The following is a 25092-nucleotide window of genomic DNA, read 5'->3' as shown; positions in this document are numbered from 1 at the left end:
TTTGTATTCAGTTCCATACACACTGCCCGGACCTGCTGAGTTACTCCGGTTAGTAGCAGAGTGGCGCAGCGGAAGCGAGGTGGGCCCATAACCCAGGGGTCGATGGATCGAAACCATCCTCTGCCGGCGCATCCTTGTGTTTCTGAACACCCACGCTCTGTCGGTCAGAGAAAGCAGGACCTCCCACTGGCCACACAGTTTAATTCCACGTCCCATTCCCATTCTGATATGTCTGTCCATGGCCTCCTCTACTTCAAGATGGAGTCACACTCAGGTTGGAGGAACAACACCTGATATTCCAACCTGATGGTATGAATATCGATTACTCTTTTTATTGAATCTGAATATTGATTACTATTGATTAACTTCTGTTAATGCCCCTCCTCTCCATCTTTCCCCATACCTTATCTATCTATCATTTATTTATTTAAGACACCGCGCACGTGAGGGCAGATCCCGGTGTGGGGAGCACATGCGTGACGTCAGGCGCGATGAGGAGTCTGTGTGACGTCATCTGTGGGGGTGCGCTCACATTTAAAAGCACCTTAATGGGCGTTCCTTATGATTTCGGTGGGACAACGACATGAATCACGGGCTTCATCACTGAATCCAGTGTTGTGGGATGTAAAGTCCCCTGTTATGTGTCCGGCTGTGCCGTGTTGTTGGTGGACTGGGCAGCGTGGTGTTTGTCTCGATTCGGGTCACAACACCAGAATTGCCAGCGGGGTCCACACACAGTGTATTAGTCAACAGAAAACCTCCCGTCCCTGCAGTCTTTGTCTCCTGGTAAACTCAACACCCTGACAGTGTGGACCATAGATACCCCTTCCTCCCAGAGTCAGGGAATCACTCAGACAGCTGATCGCTGAGAGGAATTATATTTATTGGTCATTAAAGTTCACCCAGATTCGTTTGGACGTATTTGATGTGGAGTTCGGGGTGTCACAGTGAAAGGGCCGGATGGCCGAACTCTCTCCGTTGTCCAAACATCCTTCCCGGTGGGCCGACACTTCACCTGTGAATCTTCCGGGGTCGCCCGTTGTGTCCGCTGCTCCCGATGCGGCCGCCTCGACACCGGTGACAACGGCTCCTCCGCAGTTGTGAGGGGTAGGGGTGTTTTTTTTAATATATCGGGAGGTCGATGTTATTGTTCCCTTTTGTGCAGAGGGGTGGATTTGGGGGTTGATGATCGGGATGACGTTCTTTTTTATGGGTGGGGGGAGTTTGACTTTTCTCCCTGAACGACTTTCATGCTCTTTCTTTGTTTCGTGGTTCTCTGGAGAAACAAAAACTCAGCGTTATTTATTGATACCTGCTTTGATAATAAATTAACCTTTGAACTATCCACTCCGAGCGGGACTTCCCGGTGTCCAAACATTTTCATTCCGATTCCCATTCCCGTTCCGACGTGTCAGCCTATCTTGTACCAAGATGAGGCCACTCCCAGGGCCCAGCATCAGCAACTGATATTCCGTCTGGGTACCCCACCCCCAAGCTGATGGCATAAATATCTATTTCTCCTTCCTGTGAGCGAATTTCCGCTTCACACCCCTCTCTCCCATTCCCTCTCTTCCTCTCTGACTTTTTACGTCCTCTCACCTGGTTATCACTTCTCTCTGGGTCCACTGCTCCATCCCTTTCTCCTGTTCTCCACTCCTCTCCTATTAGACTCTATTTTCTTCTGCTCTTGAGCTTTCCCACCTACCTGGCTTCACCTGTCACCTTCCAGCGAGACATTTGCTCGCCCGCCCCGATTTTATTCAGATATTTCTCCCATCCCATCTCAGTCCTGAAGGAGGGTTCAACTGGAAACGTCGACTGTTGATTCTTTACGATAGATGCTGCCCGGTCTGCTGAGTTCCGCCAGCATTTTGTTTGCGTTGCTTTGAATTTCCAGCATCTGCGGACTTCGTCGTGTTTGTGATTTACCTCTCCGTTGTCCCTCCCGCCGCCGTCCACTGCTCCCTCTGTAGGGACCCCCGACCACGGCTGGGGCTGCCGCGAACCTCCTGCTAAACGCAGGCGCAGTGCCGACCGTAGCTATTATTCTGTTCAGGCGTCCGTGAAGAAGGGTCTGATCTCGGGTTTGTGGAAATCAGGGGCCGGCTGCCGTGGAATCACAACTTTGTGGGCCGAAGGGCCTGTATCGTGCTGTGGGTTTTCTATGTTTCTATGAAAAGTGCCGGGAACGAGCTCTGCCGGACGGCTGGAGGCTCCGGGCTCTCCGGTCCCGCAGCCCCGGTTTTAGCTATGCGCCCGAGCCCGGGCTGTGGGATCAGTTAGTTGTGGTTCCAGGCTGGGAGGGGTTTGGGGTGAGGGGGATCTGTCTGTGTGTGTGGGTAGAGGTTATGGGTGGACTATGGGTGTGGGGAGAGGAGGGAAGGGTGCGGGGCCGTAGTCGGGGGGCTGGGGAATGGGGGTTGGGGTTGCTGTTGTGAGAAAGTGGGATGATCGGACGTTCCCTGACCTGGGTCAAATAAAGTTGTGAACAGGGGAGGATCTGCTCCGTTGTATCGGACGCTCGCGTGTCCTTTCAGGAAGCAACAATTCTCTCTTCAAATGAATTGCTGTCTAATCTTGCTGTTAACATGGTGTTGGTTACAAAGCCCCAGTGTCTGGAAGAGCTGTCACTGTCATGGGCTGTTGGTGCAGATTGGGATGGCGGTGGGGTGTCAGTGACCTCTGTATCAGAGAACAACACGGGTTTCTACATCTTCCTGTGAGATATAAATGTCCTCACAGTGGATTCGGATCAGCTGGCATAGCTGGAGTTTGCAAAGGGAAAGGGGATAGGGAGGGGATGAGGAAAGAGAGTTTTAATCAGCAAACCATCGTCCGGGATGGAGGGGTGCAGGAGCTGTCTGATAGATCGTTTTACAGTTATTGTATTTTTATATAATCTCACAGATAGTGACTGAGGGAGAAGCTTGTTGAGGGAGGATACCCGGGGGTGACCAGGTCAGACACGGTATCAGGAGAGTGACAGTGATGTGATTTCCTGTGTCACGGGTACAGACAGTCGTCTCAAGTGAAGAGTTTGTGTGGAGATGCAGCTTCCCGGGAGGTGGAGGAAAGAGGACACACCAACAGGTGGAACCAGCTGCGGGAAGACATGGTTTGTCAGGTCTGACGACGAGCTGAATGTACCATAACCTTCAGACTGAATGTGAAAACCATTCTGAGGGTATTTGAAATGTCAGAAGCAGGGGAGATGTGATCCCATGTCTCTATCAGACCCTCAGTGAGATGGTTCCAGTTATAACGTGCAGGGATGAAAGCACAGTGTTTGGGGGTCTGATTTAATCACTGATTCTGACACAGTGAGAGGGTTAGTTTTGCTGTAAGGCAGCAACATTAATGGAAGAAGACACAGAAATTTCATCAATTGCCAGTTGTTTAGCCAAAGTGATCAATTTGTATGTTACCTTGACAGAAACAGATATTCCCAGTGGAGACAAAGGGGTGCAGTCTTGTTTATTTCAGGTTGGAGAGGGGTGTGGAGTTTTGAAATCAATGTCTTGCGGTGCCACCATCGTTAATTTAGCATGTCCGGAGTGGTGGATCACACAGCACGGAAACAGGCCTTTGGCCGGCCATACCTGTTCTGACCGTCCACTCACTGTCTACACTGGTCCCATTTATCAGCACTTGGTTCATAGCTGACTGTATCTCGACAGTTCCAATGCTCATCCTCTTCGTAAATGTTGTGAAGGGACCTGCCTCCACCACCAGCTCGGGCAGTGAGTTCCAGATTTCAGCTACCCTCTGAGTGAGAAATCTCCTCCTCAGATCCCTCTAAACCTCTTCATCCTCTGCTTAAATCCATGCCCTCTGATCTGTGACACCTCTGTCCCAGGATCGGGGCCGATATGGGCATCAGTGAGGCCTTTGATAAGGTTCAGCATGGATCCAGGGAGAGCTGGCTCACTGGATGCACAGTTGTCTTGATGGTAGGAAGCAGAGAGTGATGGTGGGAGGCTGTTTATTGGACTCGAGGCCCGGGCCTAGTGAAGTTCCCCAGGGTTACACCCCATTGCTCTCATTATTCATTGATATTTAATTATATTTGCATTTGCACAGTTTGTTGAATTCTATGCTCCACTTGATCTTTCATTGATCCTGTTATTATTCTAAAGATTTGCTAAGTGTTCCTGTAGGAAAAACAATCTCAGGGTTGTATGTAGTGACATATATGTACTCTGATAATAACATTTACATCGAACCTCAACTATTATTGTCATCTAGATCAATAATTTGGTTAAGAATGTACAGTATATGGAGAGTAGGTTTGCAGCAAGTTCAATTACTTTTTCTGAAAGATATGAAGTATAAACTCTTCGTTCTGTTTCCCTCTCCACACTCAAACACCCCCTCCCCTTACTGTCTTCCCTCTCTGCCCCGTCCTCCCTCTCACCCTGACATTGGACATACGTTCAGGGTGAAAGTGAATTATTTTCGGGGAATCTGAAGGGGAATTTTTCACTCGGAGGTTGGTGAGAGTGTGGAATGAGCTGCCAGTGGAAGTGGAGTATGTGGGTTTGATTTAGACACTAAAGAGGAATTTGGGTGAGGACGTGGATGGGAGGTGTATGTAGGCTCTGGTGCAGGTAGTTGGAACCAGGCAGTAACAACAAAAACAGGTCAGCATGGACTAGAAGGGCCTGTTTCGGTACTGCTGCTCTCTGTGACTCGAATAATATTCTCATTTGTAATTTCCAGTCAGTACTTTGCTACTTATGAGTGAACCCAGAAATTTACTCAAACAAGAACTGAAAGACTGTTGGTTGGCTACAGAAAGTGTTTACAAGCTGTGATACTTGCCAAAGGGGGTGCTACTCAGTAGTGACCATGCAGGGCGCCCAAACTTTTGCTTCGGGCCCTTTTCCTTTTTTGTTATTTTGAAATTTTAAAAGATGGAAATAAAAATGTAATCTTGCTTAAAATATATTTAAAAAATGTGTCATCTTTAACTTTATGCCTTTTGTAATCAGGTCATCGTTTACTCGCTTAGCTATTCACAGTAACAGAAATTTTGAACAGGGGTGCCCAAACTTTTGCATGCCACTGTATATATCCTGTGCCTTCCAAAAATTCCAGACATTGCTGCTCTGTTTTCGTCCCGGCCCATGCTTTTTTAGATCAATTTTGACCAATTTTTCTCCCGTGCCTCTCTAATTCTCTTTATTCCATCTGACTCTAGCTTCTCCTTCTCTAATGTCAGGGTGAAATTGATCACATTAAGATCACTTACCCCTAAAGGTTCTTTGGACTTAAGTGACCTAATTAATTCTGGTTTATTACAACACCCAATCCAGAATAGCTGACCCCCAAGTGGGCTCAATCACGAGCTGCTCTAAAAAAACATTTTGTAGGCATTCAAGGAATTCCTCCTCTTGAGACCAACACCATCCCAATTTTCCTAATCACCTGCATGACAATCCCCATGACTACTGTAACATTGCCCTCTTGGCACGCATTTTCTATCTCCCATTGTAATTTGAGGACCACATGCTTACCACTGTTTGGGGGTCTCTGTACAATTCTCATCAGGGATTCTTTTTTACATTTGCTGTTCCTTAATTCTACCCACAGATTTTACACCTTCCAACCCTATGCCACTTCTTTCTAATGATTTTATTTAATATTTTACCAACAGAGCCACACAACCCCACTACCAGCTTGTTCTTGGCTTCTTCTTTCAAGAAACATATAAGTATCTGGGAAACAAGAGGACCTGCAGATGCTAGAAATCTAGAGAGCTACACACAAAGTGCTGGAGGAGATCAGCATGTCAGGCAGCAACTATGGATGGGAATCAACATTTTGGGCCAAGACCCTTCACCGGGACTCTTGATACCCACGTATCTGGAATATCAACAAGCAAAGAAATAGAAAGTGGTGCGAAATAGGGAAAACCTTTGAAAAAATTTAGTTCACGGCTTAAAAAGTTCTGTCAAACAGAGCTCACTAGTTAACAAATACAACAAGGGCAATAAACACTTTCTTCAATACCGGCATTGACTTATTAATAAGAAAAATATATTGGTCCCATTTCAATCAGTAAAATTTACAATGGTAAATAAGAATTTTAGAAAGCTTTAGAAAAGAGTATTTACACTGAAACCCACTTAGATTAACACTACCTTGGGACAGGAGGAGGAAGAGAAATAACACATGAAAAAAGATCACACAACAGTCAGATAAAACTTATATATTTTCAAGAAAAATGAACTGGATTCAGCACTCCATGTGTGTATATACAGTTGTGATATGGAATACAGATCAGATAAATTAAATGAGAGGCCAACTCAGAAAAATAAATCATCACTCTGGAAGAAAACATTGAGAAGTGGAATGAGTATGGCATCGCAACAATCTGAGCAGATGAGATGTTGACAAGGAAGCATCGAGCACCTGACTGAGAGTTGGACTCCTCTTCCCAGAAACAGAGGGATTCCTTGCAGAAATACAGGACAAGCTGGTTAACAAAAGGGGAAAAAAATCAAAAATACATACAATATTGTTTGTATTTAAGGCAGTAAGTGCAGAAAAGGCCAAGATAAACCAGACACAATCCAACACATTCCAGGATCCAGCAGGAATTTAGCTCAATCTGATTACTTATAAAGATACAATATCATTCACCAAATTCTTGCTTTAAATACTGACTCATGATTGCCCTCCATCACTTCATACAGGCACCGTAAGTTCAAGCCTGATCCAGGTTTAGAGTCAAAATCTTATAAATTATATGACAATCAATACATTGTTACAGATAGGACAATCCATAATCACTATCCAGATATAATATTACAGGATAAACAAGCGGGAATAACACCCTCAATAGATGAAACCATTCCCAACACACAGATGTCACATGGGTATAGTTTGTGTCATCAGTCAAACCACCAAAAGATTTTCTCTGTCAATCTGCTTCCAAATGTTGCTACTCTGTCATTTGTTGCCACGCCCTGCTGCTGATTCCCTTCTCATAATAAGTTCTTACCCCGACCATTGTCCAGATCCCCAAACTCTGCCCTGTCCAGACCCGCCTCTGGTTTCTGACCCTGCTCCATTGAACATCCATCTAATGGTTTCCCATTCTGCTTTGTCTTTAGAGGACAGTGGTGTTTTCGACAACCCTTTAGAAGCAGAGAAAATGACCCACAATGTGGAAATGAGTAAGGAGGGTAACTCCAAAATTAATTCTTCCTCAGCTCAGAGATTTCAGGGGTAAAGAACATCTCTGACAGAACTGCAGTCAGCTTAACTTCTTCAGTCTGCAGAGAATTCAAGGGAAACCTCTTCACCAACAGCATGGTGACTGTTTGGAACCCACTACAGAGAGAGGAAGAGGTGAAAAACAGGGGAAGATTTAAAAGGACTGTCCTGGAACAGAATCACTGGCAGAGTCCAGCCAGCCTGAGTTTACTCTCTACCGTACAATAAGTGTGATGTAAATTCACAAAGTTCCAAGGACAGGGTTTAAAATGGAACTGATTTATTTGTCTCAGATGCAGAATATTAAACTCCAGTCCCATGAAAGGTGAATGTGCAGCAGAAGAAACTCCTCCCATGCCCAGTGACCAGGGTGCAGAACTGGGTGTGGTGAGCAGCAGCAATAATTGCAGAGTTCAGCACCGACAGTCACTCTCGAAATTGCATTCAGCAACGGTGATGGACAAATATCCAGCATGAAGTTTATCGAAACTTTCTCCCCATTGTGAACCCGGTAGTCTGTCACAAGTGTAACACGCTGTAAGGTTTCACTGGTGATGTAATGGTTTCTCATTAGCAGCAATGTTTAGGTTACGACTAGAGATAACAGGGTTTTGGAGTACGAGGCTTTCCAATGACAGAAACGTTTTTCTTTCTTTTTGAGTCTGGAAGAGAGGTTATTGTGTTTTTTTGCTGGGGAGAGATGAGAAGACGTGAATGGAGAGAGTGGGCCCTTTTTCTTTTTTTTGTTTTCTTTACTAACCCTATAGTCAAAGAATGAATTATAAAGATCAATCATTAAATCACATATTGTGTATCATTTGTTATTTCAGGGTACATATTTACAACAGGGGACACACCAGACAGCATCCACCCAAACGAGATTTCTTATGTTTGACCGGGCTGGGTGGCTATCACCCCCTTATATTAAGCTGCTAGCCAAAGCGAGGGTTACATCAGGTTAGATGACTGAGCGAGTCCCTTTCCACGTTCACAGCAGCTGATTCGCCTCTCCCCATTGTGAACCAGGTAGTGTGTCATAAGGATAGATAAGTGAATGAATCCCTTCCCACATTCACAGCAGGTGAACGGCCTCTTCCCAGTATGAACTCAGTGATGCACAATTTGGTTTTTTGGCTGAGAGAAACCTTTCCCAAAGTCTGACCAGTTGATCAGCCTCTACTCAGTGTGAACTCGCTGGTGTCTCTGTAGTTGAAATGACTGAGTGAATCCCTTCCCACAGTCTGAGCAGATAAATGGCTTCTCCCCAGTGTGAATTCGCTGATGTACCTTCAGTTGGGATGAACAAGTGAATCCCTTCCCACAGTCTGCGCAGGTGAACGGCCTCTCCCCAGTGTGAACTCGCTGATGTTCCTTCAGATGGGATGACTGAATGAATCCCTTTCCACAGTCTGAGCAGGTGAATGGCCTCTCTCCAGTGTGAACTCGCTGATGTACCTTCATTTGGGATGAGCAAGTGAATCCCTTCCCACAGACTGAGCAGTTGAACGGCCACTCCCCAGTGTGAACTGACTTGTGTACCAGTAGTGCGTGTGACAGATTGAATCCCTTCCCACAGTCTGAGCAGGTGAATGGCCACTCCCCAGTGTGAACTGACTTGTGTACCAGTAATTCGTGTGACTGAATGAATCCCTTCCCACAGTCTGAGCAGGTGAACGGCCTCTCCCGAGTGTGAATTCGCTGATGTTCCTTCAGATGGGATGACTGAGTGAATCCCTTTCCACAGTCTGAGCAGGTGAATGGCCTCTCTCCAGTGTGAACTCGCTTATGTACCTTCAGTTGGGATGAGCAAGTGAATCCCTTCCCACAGTCTGAGCAGGTGAACGGGTTCTCTCCGGTGTGAACTTGCTGATGTCCCTTCAGTTGGGATGAGCAAGTGAATCCCTTCCCACAGTCTGAGCAGGTGAACGGCCTCTCCCCAGTGTGAACTCGCTGGTGTCTCAGTAGGTGAGATGCCTGACTGAATCCCTTTGCACATTCCGAGCAGATGAACGGCCTCTCGCCAGTGTGAACTCGCCGGTGTGTCTGCAGTTGACATGATCGACTGAATCCCTTCCCACATTCTGTGCAGGTGAACGGCCTCTCCCCGGTGTGAACTCGCTGGTGTCTCCGTAGTCGCGATGACGCAGTGAATCCCTTCCCACAGTCTGTGCAGATGAACGGCCTCTCCTGAGTGTGAACCGACTTGTGTCCCAGGAGGTCGATTGACCGATTGAAGCCCTTTCCACAGTCTGAGCAGGTGAATGGCCTCTCCCCCGTGTGAACTCTCTGATGTACCTTCAGCTGATATGACTGAGTGAATCCCTTCCCACAGTCTGAGCAGGTGAACGGCCGCTCCCCAGTGTGAACGCGCTGATGTACCTTCAGTTCCGATGAGCAAGTGAATCTCTTCCCACAGCCTAAGCAGGTGTATGGCTTCTCACCAGTGTGAACTCGCTGATGTACCTTCAGGTTAGATGATGAAATGAATCCCTTCCCACAGAATGAGCAGAGTAACGGCCTCTCTCCAGTGTGAACTAACTTATGTCCCAGTAGGTCGTATGACCGAGTGAATCCCTTCCCACAGTCTGAGCAGGTGAATGGCCGCTCCCCAGTGTGAACTCTCTGGTGAGCCATTAGGTCAGATGACAGAGTGAATCCTTCCCCACAAATGACCAGCCTCTGCCCAATGTGAACTGACTGGTGTGTCCACAGGTGGAAAGACAGACTGAATCCCTTCTCACTCACAGAACAGGTGAATGGCCTTGTCCCAGTGTGAACTTGGTGATGTCCCTTCAGTTGAAATTTCCAACTGAATTCATTCCGACTGTCTGAGCAGATGAATGGGTTTTCCCCCTTGTTTAAAATGACAGGCGTGCCAGTCTGTCAGATGACAGAGTGAGTCCCTCCCCACAGTCTGAGCAGGAAGGATGATCGAGGAAATCCTTTGCTCCACTTCTTAAATATCTGGATAGAGACAGCAAAACTGGTGTGTGGTGTTCGAGATTCCCATAGATTAATTCTTTGTAATTTTTAACCTGTAAAAAGATTTACAAAATCCATCAAAGGGTGTAGGACAACATTTCAGATGAGATTACTTGAGTTGTCCAGGTATGATCTGGCAACACACTGTTACAGTGAAGTTCAACCAAAGTTGGAGAGAGAAATCTTCTTCTAACTGGGCACAGTGCTGGTATCTGGAATGACCACTAAACTCTTGGATGTCCTTCCTGTGTCTATAAGAATGGAGCATTTCTGCCATCTCCAATCTGTGACCTGGCTCAGTTTGACTCTCTGCATTGATATTATTCCCTGTTCCCACTGAGCTGCATGGGTGCCTGGCCCCACAGCAACTGAAATAATCTCACACAAAAAGCCAGCAGTGCATTCCATGCACCCACCACTCTCTGTGTAAAAAAAACTTACCCTGACATCCCCTCAGCATCTATTTCCAAGCATCTTAAAACTCTGCTCCCTCGTGTTAGCCATTTCAGCTCTGGGAAAATATCCTCTGGCTATGCACACAATCAATGCCCCTCATCATCTTATACACCTAAAAAATGCTCTTAACATAAACAAGGACATTACACATTATACGTGATTGAGTTCATCTGCACGCTCACACTACCTATGTAGCAGGCCTGTAACGGGTAATGAAGGATTTTCTCACCAAAGCTTTTGTACATTGTCCATATGTGGTTTGCTTGCTAAACTATGCTTTAAAAAGTCAGATTTGCAAATATCACTCCACTTCTTCCCACTTGCAAATTCTCCAGCAACTTTTGCATCGCCACAATACACACAGATAACACCAGTTTCTATATTGGACATAAATATTTCCCCTGAACCCACCTGAGGAATTGAGGATATATAAAAAAATCATTTTGAACCTATGTAAACTCTGGCTAAAAGTATAATTGGGACTGAATAGGAATTTTGAACTGAAGTGAACTCAGTCTTCAGCATTTAGCTAAGACAGGCTCAATACCAGTTCTCTGCCGCTTGCAGAGAGACACAGTGAGAACTGATAACATTATACATTGTACTCTCATTAGCTGATAACATTATACATTATACCCTCATTAGCTGGTAACGATTCTACTCTTGTTAGAGTAAATGGAGGAGGACTCACTGATAGACAGGAATGAGCTTCTGTTTGAAATTAAGCCAGGGCCTTGCAAAGGGAATAACTGACAAGGACTGGACAGTACATCCATCAGTAATTAAAACCTCGATTTAGCAAACTCTCAATTCTAAGTAATTAAGTTTTGCACCAACAGACTTGTTGGGTGTACCAGTTCAAATAACATCTTGCAAGAGTAATGTATGGGCTTGCTATGTACAAGTATACGGCTGTAACCTGAGTCCATAACAAGTCAGTCCACTTGTCAGATGGTGGCAGTCCTTTGACAAATGGGTCTCAAACTCCTGCAGGAGAATGCACAATAAACCGTGGTGATGATAAGAAACTGGGCTCCAGAGTTTTATTTGGATTCAACTTTTAACATTTGTCATCGTGAAAAGGACCCCATTACAGGGAGTGCCAAGCAGACGGGCTGAGCAACTGGCTGGACCACTCTGGGGACTGCAGAGACTGACCGGGTGCCCAATAGGTATTTTAACTTTTGTCGCTGTCCGTTAGTTCCTTTGGAGGTACAGTCCCTCGCCCAAGGCTGATTGCTTAGCTTGTGGGCAGGAGGCAGACGTGCCATGTAAATTAATCAATTGCGCAGGAGGTGCCAGCCGGGTAAATTTACCTGATTGATAATTGAGCAGGAGGCTTTGTGCTGAGTTAATGACAAAGAGAACATGGGTCAATTGCAGTCAATTGAGAGTTTTCCAGACAAGGAAAAAGATTTTCAAATGTTGAGTGCAGCGCTGAATAAGAAATCGGGGAACAATATATGGCCACTGGGGGGGAACCTGGGATATTACCTCATGAGAATAAGCAGTAAATTTAAAATGGAAAATGAACTGTGGAATGAAGTGGAAGTTGTGGTAAAGGGAATGGAAGGAAAAGCCGATGTGCAGTGGAACAGTATATTATTAGCAAGTTGGAGTAAGAATGCATGTGACAATGGGATAGAGGTGTGTACTGCAAAGGTTGGGAGACGCTAAAAGTGAAGTGTGAATGGGTGCATGGATGCCGAAAACAAGAGCAGGAAAAACAAAGTAAGCAAACCAAGGCCAGCCTAGTTAGGAGAGAAGGGCAGGAACGTCAGACAGACAGATATACTTTATTGATCCCGAAGGAAATTGGGTTTTGTTACATACTGATAGGGAAACAAGAGATCCCAAACCCATGTTTGTCATACCGACCCTGTTTGAGGACAGTGACCATGATGTGTAGTGGGCACCACCCGTACCTCTCCTACCTTACGAGGGGCCAAGTGCACCCAGTGCCCCCAAACCCCAATGGTGGCTGCTCGGGTAACACAGCGGGACAGGGAAGGGAGGTTCTCTTTACTCTAAGATCTCGAATGGGAATACCGAGGATTATTCCGAGACAGGGAGGGAAGAATCCAATAAAACCCCAGAGTTAGTGGCTCCACAAAGACAATTCCCACCCGAATGCTGCCCAATCCATGAGCAGGAGGAGGGACAGCCCTCAGTGATTCCTGTGTATGTTCCCTGGAAGCCTCAAGAAATGATAATGATCATGAATCAGGCCCCAGATAGAAAAGAAAAACCAGCACAGTTTGCTCAGTGTGTCCGCAGTACAAAAATGTTTACTGCGATTCCACAAGATTCTGCATGACAAGGGGTGGAAATGGAAGGCACATTTGAGATACCAAAGCTATCAGGAGTTACAGGTGGGAAAACATAATGAGAATTAACAGACAGACCAGATTATTCAAGCCTTGGGAAGGGCTCTCTAGCAACCTGTTAACATCACTAAAGTACTTGAATGCAAACCTAAGCCTGGGGAATCGGGACCAGACTATTGGGAGTGATTTGTGGCCTGCTACGGCACCTTCGCAGGAGACCAAGCCTTTAATGATGGGAATCTGTCCCCCCAGTTTAATGCCCTACTGCTCCAATGCTTACCAATTAAGATAGCCAAAACAATTAAAAATAATATGGATTGGCCTGACAATGACCGAAATCGAATATGATGAGCTTTAACATATCATTGCGACCCGACTTTCGAATCCCGATCAACCCTGAAGGGAACTAATATTAAAAGTGACTATGTTCAGTGGAAAGGAGGATGTGAGTGGGCTATATCTGGGGATCAGAAATGGGAACAAAAACCTACCAAGGGACAGGTGGGGACAACAACCCGTTTAGAAATTGACAAGCAAGGATGCTTCCTACTGTGAGTTCCACCCCTGAAGAAGAGCCCAATGTAATATTGCAAGTTGCTGGAATTTCATTTCTGTTTATGACTGATGTGGGGGCAATCACAACCACTCTCGATCAGGAAATAGTATCGGAAAAGGGATTCCAGCTATGAGACGCTACAATCACTGTGTTTGGCTTTGATGGCATAGGATTTACATATTCACATAACCAGCCACTGCAGGTGGAATTCCAGGGGAACCAGTGTGAGGTTTCATTTACAGTCACCACCAGTCCGGGGGTGTAATCTAGCAGGGAGAGACTTGCTCTGTACATTGGAAGTTGAGATTCTCTGCACAGATTCTCTATCACCCTGCAACTGGCAAACAACCGACAGCTTCCCCAGTTTCTGAACCCCCCCAGTGGTGGCACTTAATCTGGACTCCACTGCGTTTGAACCCCTTCCGCCAGCGGCCGACTCTCGTGTGACTCTGTGCTTTGACCCTACGGGGTACGTCACTGAGGAAAGCCAATATTATGCACCCCTCGAGGGACAGAAGTTCCCATTCACGGTGATTGGACAGGTTAAAGGAAGAGAGGGCAGTTCATTACTGTCTGAAGTTCTGGATTTCCTTTGGTGACAGACAGGACTGGTGGTTCCTCATACCAGCATCAGGATTTGCCCTGGGTTCCCTGCCTACACCCTGACAAAACAAGCCTCCAGCACCAAGGAGACTGGCAGGATTTCCTGTGAGCTAACCCCGATACTGGAAGGAGTTGGAAGTGAAGACGGGACGGGACACTGGCTGTGACCAGTGGGGTACCGCAAGGTTCGGTGCTAGGACCGCAGCTGTTTAAAATTTACATTAATGATTTAGATGAAGGCATTAAAAGTAACTAGCAAATTTGCTGATGACACAAAGCTGGGTGGCAGTGTGAAATGTCAGGAGGATGTTATGAGAATGCAAGGTAACTTGGACAGGTTGGGTGAGTGGGCAAATGTATGGCAGATGCAGTTTAATGTGGATAAATCTGAGGTTATCCACTTTGGTGGCAAGAACAGGAACACAATTATCTAAATGGAGTCAAGTTAGGAAAAAGGGAAGTACAACGAGATCTAGGTGTTCTTGTACATCAGTCAATGAAAGCAAGCATGCAGGTACAACAGGCAGTGAAGAAAGCTAATGTCATGCTGGCCTTTATAACAAGAGGAATTGAATATAGGAGTAAAGAGGTCCTTCTGCAGCTGTACAGGGCCCTGGTGAGATCCCACCTGGAGTATTGTGTGCAGTTTTTGGTCTCCAAATTTGAGGAAGGACATTTTTGTTATTGAGGGAGTGCACCATATGTTCACAAGGTTAATTCCCAGAATGGTGGGACTGTCATATGTTGAAGGATTGGAGCGACTGGGCTTGTATACACTGGAATTTAGAAGGATGAGAGGGAATCTGATTGAAACATATAAGATTATTAAGGGATTAGACACGCTGGAGGCAGGAAGCATGTTACCGCTGATGGGTGCGTCCAGAACTAGAGGCCACAGTTTAAGAATAAGGGGTAGGCCATTTAGAACTGAGATGCGGAAAAACTTTTTCACCCAGAGTGTGGTGGATATGTGGAATGCTCTGCCCCAGAAGGCAGTGGAGGCCAAGTCTCTGGATGTATTCAAGAGAGAGTTAGATAGAGCTCTTATAGATAGCGGGGTCAAGGGGTATGGGGAGAGGGCAGGAACGGGATACTGATTGTGTATGATCAGCCATGATCACAGTGAATGGTGGTGCTGGCTAGAAGGGCCGAATGGCCTACTCCTGCACCTACTATTGTCTATTATCTAGTAAAACTCTCTTTTAATATTGACCAAACGCAAGGCGTTGTACCCAATCTCTGAGCAACTGCAGACCATGAAGTCGGTCGCACCGAGTGCCTCCTGACCAGATCACCGTGAAAGGACAGACTCTCCCATCCATTCCGTATTACCCCCTCAAGCCCAAGACACCGTTTTATGAGGATGGAAGCTCTTTTGTGGATCGAGCAGGAAAACAATATTCTGGCAATGCGATAGTGATGGACAGTGAATTAATTGAGCAGGCCTCTTTTGAAGCAGCTTTTTCCACCCAGAAGGCTGAGCTGTTTGACTCGTGCCTGTATCCCAGCAACAGACAAAAGTGGGAACGTTTACACAGACTCCGTTTTGCATTTGGAATTGTACATGACTACAGGGATCTCTGGGAACGTGGGGATTCCTGACTTCCTCTGGCCTCCCCATTAGTAATGCCACCTTTGTAAACAACTTACTCACCGCTCTACAGCTACCTCGAGTTTTGGCTATTATTAAATGTGCAGCCCACGCCCGCATGACTAACCTGGTCACTAAAGGCAATGCTTTAGCAGATTAGACAGCAAAAACTGTGGCAAAATCCCCAGTAGTTGTAGTCCCTTCGGGTTCCTGTCAAACAACCTTCTGTGACTTAGGCAGAACAGGTTTGCCAGACATGCGGGTGGTACGTAATTTTCAGGGGGACGCCTCTGAGGAGGAGTGCAAACAGGGCTTCTGATGGGGTGCCAGAAAGACCCCGACCTAGGTTTTTGGATCACCCAGTGGGACAGGTTTGTGTTCCTACACAGTTTTTACCAATATTGTTTGATTATGTACGTAATTGTACACACCTGGGCCCTGCACACCGGGTACGACTCCCTTGACAGTTGGTCCTTTTTCGTGTCTATAAGTTGATTTTATTGAATTGCCTAGAGTACATTGCTATAGATACTGCTTAGTTATTATAGATGTGTTTAGTAGATAGATTGAAGCTATTCCAACTATCAATAATACTGCTGACTGTTGTGACGGTATTATTATGGGATATAATTCCCCGGTATGGCCTGCCAGAGATGCTGAGCTCTGACAATGACCCACACTTTGTGGTGAAAGTAAACAAAGGGGTATGTAACAAACTAGCTATCCAGCAACAATTCCACTGTGCTGGACTGCCAACACAGATGCCTTGTGCAGGAAGGCACAGAGTCGACTGTACTTCCTTAGAAGGTTGGCGTCATTCAACGTCTGCAGTGAGATGCTGAAGATGTTCTATAGGTCAGTTGTTGAGAGCGCCCTCTTCTTTGTGGTGGCGTGTTGGGGAGGAAGCATTAAGAAGAGGGACGCCTCACGTCTTAATAAGCTGGTAAGGAAGGCGGGCTCTGTCGTGGGCAAAGTACTGGAGAGTTTAACATCGGTAGCTGAGCGAAGGGCGCTGAGTAGGCTACGGTCAATTATGGAAAACCCTGAACATCCTCTACATAGCACCATCCAGAGACAGAGAAGCAGTTTCCGTGACAGATTACTGTCGATGCAATGCTCCTCAGACAGGATGAAGAGGTCAATACTCCCCAATGCCATTAGGCTTTACAATTCAACTGCCAGGACTTAAGAACTTTTTTTTAAAGCTATTATTAATGCTTTTTTTGAGTTAGTGATTTAGATGCATATCATATTATTACTGAGTTAAGTATTGTATGTAATGAGTTTTTGCTACAACAAGTGTATGGGACATTGGAAAAAAATGTTGAATTTCCCCATGGGGATGAATAAAGTATCTATCTATCTATCTATCTACACCACCCACGGGCCGCTGGCAGAGTGGAAAGAGCCAATGGCACTCTGAAGAGTAAACTAGCCAGACTAACAGCGGAGACTGGACTCACTTGGTTGAAGGTCCGACCATTAGCCTGAATCCACATGAGGGTTACCCCACAGGGGAAAACAGGGTTGTCACCAGCTGAAATCATTTCTGGATGGCCCACGAGGACACGCTGGGAACAAAGTCTCAGGATTAAAGGCAAAGTGAATAAGAATAAGGAACCTTGGTTCTTGAGGGATATTGGAACTCTGATAAAGGAGAGAGATGTATGACATGTATAATGTCAGTTATAGGGAGCAGTTATAGGAAACAGGGAGCAAATAAGGTACTTGCAGAGTATAAAAAGAGTAAGAAAATACTTAAGAAAGAAATCAAGAGGGCTAAAAGAAGACATGAGGTTGTTTTGGCAGTCGGGGTGAAGGATAATCCTAAGAGCTTCTACAGGTATGTTAAGTGCAAAAGGATAGTAAGGGATAAAATTGGTCCTATTGAAGATCAGAGTGGTTGGCTATTTATGGAACCAAAAGAAATGGGGGAGATCTTAAATGTTTTTTTTGCGCCTGTATTTACTAAGAAAACTGGTATGGAGTTAATGGAAATAAGGCAAACAATTCGTGAGGTTATGGAACCTTTTCAGATAGAAGAGGAGCTTGCTATCTTGAGGCAAGTCAGAGTAGATAAATCTCCAGTACCTGACAGGGTATTCCCTCGGACTTTGAAGGAGACCAGTGTTGAAATTGCAGGGGCCCTGGCAGATATATTTAAAATGTCGTTACCTACAGGACAGGTGCCAGAGGATTTGAGGATAGCTCATGTTGTACTGTTGTATAAAAAAGGCTCTAAAAGTAATCCAGGAAATTATAGGCCGGTAAGTTTGACGTTGGTAGTGGGTAAATTATTGGAAGGAGTACCAAGAGATAGGATCTACAAGCGTTTAGATAGACGAGGACCTATTAGGGCGAATCAACATGGCTTTGTGTGTGGTAGGTCATGTTTAACAAATCTATTAGAGGTTTTGAGGAGGTTACAAGGAAAGTGGATGAAGGCAAGGCAGTGGATGTTGTCTGTATGGACTTCAGTAAGGCCTTTGACAAAGTCCCACATCGGAGGTTAGTTAGGAAGATTCAGTCGCTAGGTATACATGGTGAGGTAGTAAATTTGATTAGACATTGGCTCAATGGGAGAAGTCAGAGAGTGGTAGTGGAGGATTGCTTCTCTGAGTGGAGGCCTGTGACTAGTGGTGTGCCACAGGGATCAGTGCTGGGTCCATTGTTATTTACCGTCTATATCAATGATCTGGATGATAATTTAGTAAATTGGATCAGCAAATTTGCTGATGATGCAAGGATTGGAGGAGTAGTGGACAGTGAAGAAGGTTTTCAATGCTTGCAGAGGGATCTGGACCAGCTAGAAAAATGGGCTGAAAAATGGCAGATGTAGTTTAATACAGACATGTGTGAGGTATTGCACTTTGGAAGGAAAAAACAAGGTAGAACATACCGGCTAAATGGTAGGGCACTGAGGAGTGCACTACAACAGAAGGATCTAGGAATACTGATACAAAATTCCCTAAAACTGGCGTCACAGGTAGATAGGGTAGTAAAGAGAGCTTTTAGTACATTGGCCTTTATGAATCAAAGTATTGAGTATAAGATTTGGAATGTTATGCTGAAGTTGTATAAGGCATTGGTGAGGCCGAATTTGGAGTATTGTATGCAGTTTTAGTCACTGAATTACAGGAAGGATATTAATAAGGTTAAAAGAGTGCAGAGAAGGTTTATGAGGATGTTGCCAGGACTTGAGAAACTGAGTTACAGAGAAAGGTTGAACAGGTTAGGACTTTATTCCCTGGAGCGTAGGAGAATGAGGGGAGACTAGATAGAGGTATATAAAAATATGATGGGTACAGATAGAGTGAATGCAAGCAGGCTTTATCCACTGAGGCTAGGGGTGAAAAAAAAAAAGAGGGTTTGGGTTAAGGGTGCAGGGCGAAAAGTTTAAAGGGAACATTGGGAGGGCTTCTTCACAACTGGTTCTGACAGAGGCATAACTGGTTATTCTGGGCACATTCAGTCTCACTCCCAACCATTTCCTATCTTCCTTTGTACAGGTATGTAATGTTTAAAGGACTAGTGTTTGAGTAAATGAGACTCACCAAACTTTCTCCTGACTGAATCACCGGAATCTCCGAGTCAGATGGGTCCTCTCCAGTTGATGCTCTCAATCCTCGGGCTGGTTCACTTGTTGCTGTTCCCTCGTCTTCAGTTGTGGTTTGCTTCCAGTTGCGGTTTTTCTTCCAATAAATCTCTCACCACAGGTTTAACTTTAACATGAAAGATAATGAAGCACATTAACTATAAAAAGGAGAACCAAACATTTCTGCTTAATGTTACTCTGAACAACACTCACTGACAGTTAAACATTGAAAGCAGATTTAATGATCTCGGTGAACAATCTTTTATTCTCCCTCACATGTCACAAAACGATATGGGATAAGAAGAAGCCATCATTCAATCATGGTAAGATATAAGACACAGGAACAGAATTAGGTGATTCGATCCATCTGGTCTGCCCCACCATTCAACCACGGCTGATTTTTATTTTAACACCATATTCCTGCCTTTCTCCTGTAACTCTGAAGCTACTCAGCAATCATCAATATATTAATCTGTCATAAATATACCCAAATGGCAGCCTCAACCAACCTCTGCGGCAAAAAATTCCACAGATCAGACATCTTTTAGCCAAAAAATGTTTCTCATCTCAGTTTTAAAGAGAAGTATCTTTATTCTGAGACTGTGCTGTCAGATCACAGACTCTCCGTCTAATGGAAACATCCCCTCCCTTTCCAGTGTATCCAGGCTTTTCAGCATTTGGTAGGCTTACTTAACCATACATCCCTCCACCACCCCCACCGTCCCTCTGAACTCCATCGAGCACAGGTCCAGAACCATCAAATGCTCCTCATACATAAAGCCGATCATTCCTGAGATTGTTCATGTAAACCTCGTTAGCAACAACTGTACTGAACACATTTCCAGCAATAACAGACAAAATGGTACCAGATAATTGACAGGGAAAAGTTGTGCTTTCTTTACTGATGTACTGTTACAGAACGAGTCATTTCCATTTCCAGGTTAAATCAGGTCCATTTCAGGAAATACAAATCAGTCCAGGGTGATTGTAATAAAAAGAAACTGGAATTACTAGAAACGCTCAGCAGGTAAGGAACAGCTGTGGGATCTACAATTCAGGTTAATAACGTTTCATCAGAATGACTTCAAAAATTTTCAGATTTTAGTGCAGATCTCCACCAACTTGAAATTCTGCTTGATTTCCACCTATTTTACTTGGATCAAAAACTGATATCCCAGGACCCAACCTCACAGAGTCGCACAGCTGAACCTGCCACTCACCGACCGAGCGTCTCTTGGACTCGAGTCCCGTGCTTAGTGACGTTTCCTAGGGCGACACCCATTGCTACTTGCCATCTATGTCAATAATTTAGTTGAGGAAGTACAGGGTATGGGTAGAGAATTTGCAGCAAGTTCAAACAATTACTTTTTTTGAAAGACAGTCAGTATGAACACTCCCCTCTCTTTCCCTCTCCCCACTCAGAACTGACCAAAAGCTACTTCAGAAGATGCAAGAGTAACCACTGCGAGGGAATGGGAGTGGTTTCAAAGGGCTGGGCTGCTGGAAGCACATTACCAGACCTGGACTGATTGCAACTGGGTCTGACAGAGGCATAACTGGTACTTCTGGGCACATTCAGTCTCACTCCCAACTATTTCCTACCTTCCTTTGTACAGGTATGTAACGTCTATGTGTGTTATGTGGTAACCACTTGTGAGAAGGGATATTCTGTGGAAATCACGGTCGGTAATACTTTGTGTGTTGGATCTGGATTGGGAGTACCTTGCGGAATCTACCTGTGTGTTAACCCTTGCCTGGGTGGTAGTTCCTTCTGAAGACAGTACTCCTGTGATAAGCTGCTTCTGGTGATAATTCGTATGTGGATTTAGAACAACGACGGATAAGACCTATGGCGACTGTTATCCTGTTTTACCACTGTGGAATTTGTGGAATTTAACGTAATTGCTTTCTCTCGACATTCACCTTGGATTACAAATATCTCTCTCTTGTCATTGATTCCGTGGATGAACTGAATTTCATACTTTCCCATCTCAAGACTTTAAGCTTGGTATTCCCTGAGCTGAGTGGTTTGGGAGTTATATTTACACATATGTGCACTCATAACACTTTTAGCTTTTGATTATTCTGCTTAATTTGTTATATTATAAGTAGATATGAATAAAGAAAGTGGTTTTAACATCAAAAAAGGTAAAAGGGTTAACATTTCGTTAAAAAAAAAGCAGCCTGTTTTTCTGAAAGAAACTGCTGATGATCAACCAATGTGCTAAGCCGTGCTGAGCCATATTTCTTCTTCAGGGTAGCTAGCTAGGGTTTCAGGATGCTTATCTCCTTGTGCACTCATGTGTAGAGATAGGACAGCTTCAGTCTGTTCTGTGTGTGTAAGCCATTGTGACTATTTTGTAATTTGTCTTTAGGGGCTGTCATGTAGTAAATAAATTTGGCTCCAGCCTATCTTGTGTGGGGGGTATCTGGATGGATATATCTGTGGTGTAAGGGGAATTGTTGGTCAGTTAGTGGATTGGGTGGGAACAGCCATCGACTGTTCCTGTTTGAGCGACTAACTGAGTAAGCCCCAGGTACTTGGAATAAAGAGTTTGTACTTATACAGTCTATGAGAGGCTCTCTCCGGATTCGACTTCCACAAAATGGGAGTGGTTTTAAAGGGCTGGGCTGCTGGAAGCTCATTACCAGACCAGGAGTGATTGCAACTGGGTCTGACAGAGGCATAACTGGTACTTCTGGGCACATTCAGTCTCACTCCAACTATTTCCTACCTTCCTTTGTACAGGTATGTAATGTCTAAAGGACCAGTGTTTGAGTAAATGAGACTCACCAAACTTTCTCCTGACTGAATCACTGGAATCTCCGAGTCAGATGGGTTCTCTCCAGTTGATGCTCTCAGTCCTCGGGCTGGTTCACTTCTTGCTGTTCCCTCATCTTCAGTCGTGGTTTGCTTCCAGTTGCGGTTGTTCTTCCAATAAATCTCCCACCACAGGTCTAACTTTAACATGAAAGATAATGAAGCACATTAACAATAAAAAGCAGAACCAAACATTTCTGCATAATGTTACTAAGAACAAAACTCACTGAAATTTAAACATTGAAGGCAATACAGTAATGATCTCAGTGAACAATCGTTTATTGTCCCTCACATGACACAAAACGATATGGGATAAGAAGGAGCCATCATTCAGTCATGGTAAGAAATAAGGAACAGAATTAAGGCCAACAGAATTGGCCGCCTCAACCACACTCTGCGGCAACAAATTCCACACTTCAGACACCTTTTGGCAAAAAAAGTTTCTCAAATGAATTTTAACGGGAAGCATCTTTATTCTGAAACTGTGCTGTCAGATCACAGACTCTCCGTCTAATGGAAACATCCTCTCCATGTCCACTGTATCCAGGCTTTTCACTATTCGGTAGGTTTACTTAACCATACATCCCCCCCACCACCCCCACCGTCCCTCTGAACTCCATTGAGCACAGGTCCAGAACCACCAAATGCTCCTCATATATAAATCCGATCATTCCTGAGATTATTCATGTGAACCTCATTAGCAACAACTGTACTGAACACATTTCCAGGAATAACAGACAAACTGGTACCAGGATAATTCGCAGGGAAAAGTTGTGCTTCCTTTACTGATGTACTATCACAGAATGAGTCATTTCCATTTCCAGGTTAAATCAGGTCCATTTCAGGAAATATCAACCAGTGTAGGGTGAATGTAATAAAAAGAAACTGGAATTACCAGAAACGCTCAGCAGGTAAGGAACAGCTGCGGGGAGGGGAACAAACTTTACATATCAGGTTAATGACGTTTTGTCAGAATGACTTCAAATATTTACAGTTTTTAGTGCAGATCTCCAGCAACTTGAGATTCTGCTTGATTTCCACCGAATGACAGACTGGTGACAGTGAGGGGTGGGGGGATTTCCAAACACAGTTTGAACACCAGACTCACGGGTCTAATCCTACTGTTGTAAACACGAAAAAGCCGATCCGGAGACGTCAGAACACACCAGAGATACTGAATTAATGATACATACTACTGTATAAAAGATTCAAAAATGACAAAAGTTAGAAGAAACAAAAAGAACTTTGTCATATATACTTTGACCCTCACCAAATTTTTATCAACACCCCATAGAAAGTTTCCCATCCGGACACTTCACGCTTTGCATGGTAACTGCTCCGCCCGTGACTGTGAGGAACGGCAGAGACCTTTGGATACAGATCGGCACATCACAGAAACCATCTTCCCCCCGAGACTTCACGGTTCCTCGGTAAAGCAGGCAGTGAAATCAAAGATCCCCATAACCTGGGACGTTCTCCTTTCTCACCCACTCCAGTCCGGGAGAAGACACAACAGCCATAAAGCTCCAGGACAAATGTGAGGAGCCTCAGGAACCGAGACGAGTTAGGAAAGTTAATGGGACCAAGTGGGCAAAATCACACCACGTGATCTGGCGTCACAAAGCGGAGGGCGGGGCGAATCTGCGGCACACAGTCTCACGTGACCTGTTGGCGGAACTTCCATTTCAATTCTGCGGAAACAGACAGCCTGGGCTCCTGGTTTGGATCGTTCAATGCAGATTAAGTGAAGTCGACACATTTCTGACGAGTCCAGATAACCGGAAAATAAATGAGTAACTGGCCCTCAGTTCGGGGCTCACGGCCAACATCGGATCTCCCCGCTCGGGATCGGTCTCAATACTCACCGATGGGAAAGTGATATCTTCGGCCCGCAGACAGTGATCCCGACGGAAGAGACGAAAGTCTTTCCCGAAACACACAGCCGACCCACTTCAGCTCTGAGCCGAGAGGATAACACCGTCCACCCGGAGACTGTGAGCATGCGCGAAGAGATTCCGAAGGCGGGGCCTCCGAAACAGACGCGCAGGTGCTGCCCATCTGCGGTTAAATAGGAGGGGCAAACGGGATCACGTGTCAGGATTGGTGACCCATCAGGCAGAGACTCCAGCGACTCAGTAGTCTGTGGAAAGAGGCAAACCTGCCGCTCACATCTCCTCTCACCTTAAATGTATTAGACATTTCAACCCCCAGGAAAAATATATCGTCTGTCCACTCTATCTATTCCTCTCGTAATCTTATAAATGTCCATCCAGTCTCACCCCAGCCTGCGCCGCTCTGGAGAAAACAACACAAGTTTGTCCAGCCTCTCGTTACAGCTCATGCCCTCTAATCCAGGCAGTATCCTGGTAAACCTCTTCTGCGCCCTCTCCAAAGCCCCGACATCCTTCCGAGAATGGGAGCGACCAGAACTGTATGAAACACTTCAGATGTGGTCTAACTAGTTTTATAAAACTGTGTTACGAACTGTGACGTTTTAGAAACGAACCAGCAGCAATAGAGTTCACACTGGAGTCTGGTTTTGATGTTAAAACCACTCTCTTTATTAGTATCTACTTATAATATAGTAACTTAACGAAATAAAGGGAAGTTAACAGCGTTAAGTGTATATATGTGTAAATATAACTCCCAGACTATCGAACCCGAGGGAACAAAGCTTAGAGTCCTGACATGATAAAGTAGGAAAGTTCAGTAATCCACGGAATCAATGATGGGAGAGAGATATTTGTGACCAGGGTGAAACGTAGAGAAAAGGCCGTTACTTCAAAATAACCGTCGACGAAGTTCTTATCCGTTGAATCCGTCCACATACGAGTTATCAGCGAAAGTGACCTGTCACAGGAATACCATCTTCCAGGGGTTACCACACAACATACCCAGGCAAGGGTTAACACAAGATATTCCAAAACTCACTCCTGTGGA

The 25092-nt window shown here is 45.1% G+C and overlaps 1 protein-coding gene across 5 annotated transcripts; it reads right to left on the bottom strand.

The window, feature by feature from the left end:
• Positions 1 to 886: 886 nt before the first annotated feature.
• LOC140724155 (uncharacterized) lies at positions 887 to 24292 on the bottom strand. Of its 5 annotated transcripts, none has more exons than XR_012098047.1 (4): positions 24018 to 24187; positions 22126 to 22293; positions 19291 to 19458; positions 887 to 1276 (listed from the first exon to the last, which is right to left on the bottom strand). XR_012098047.1 is itself a non-coding variant. In XM_073038641.1 (4 exons), the coding sequence occupies exon 4, from the start codon at positions 9853 to 9855 to the stop codon at positions 8398 to 8400; it is 1458 nt and encodes a 485-aa protein (XP_072894742.1). In that variant the 5' UTR covers positions 9856 to 10256; positions 19291 to 19458; positions 22126 to 22293; positions 24018 to 24292; the 3' UTR covers positions 6197 to 8397. The 5 variants fall into 5 exon arrangements, 2 of the variants coding, with proteins under 2 accessions (XP_072894742.1, XP_072894743.1); XR_012098046.1 differs by lacking the exon at positions 887 to 1276 and adding an exon at positions 6197 to 6457; XR_012098045.1 differs by lacking the exon at positions 887 to 1276 and adding an exon at positions 6197 to 6478 and having other exon boundaries at positions 24018 to 24186.
• Between the last annotated feature and the right edge of the window lie 800 nt (positions 24293 to 25092).

Source organism: Hemitrygon akajei, unplaced genomic scaffold (genome assembly GCF_048418815.1).
Source record: "Hemitrygon akajei unplaced genomic scaffold, sHemAka1.3 Scf000168, whole genome shotgun sequence".
NCBI lineage: Eukaryota > Metazoa > Chordata > Chondrichthyes > Myliobatiformes > Dasyatidae > Hemitrygon > Hemitrygon akajei.
Note: the sequence above shows the minus strand (reverse complement) of the source record. Positions and strands in the feature narration are given on the sequence as shown.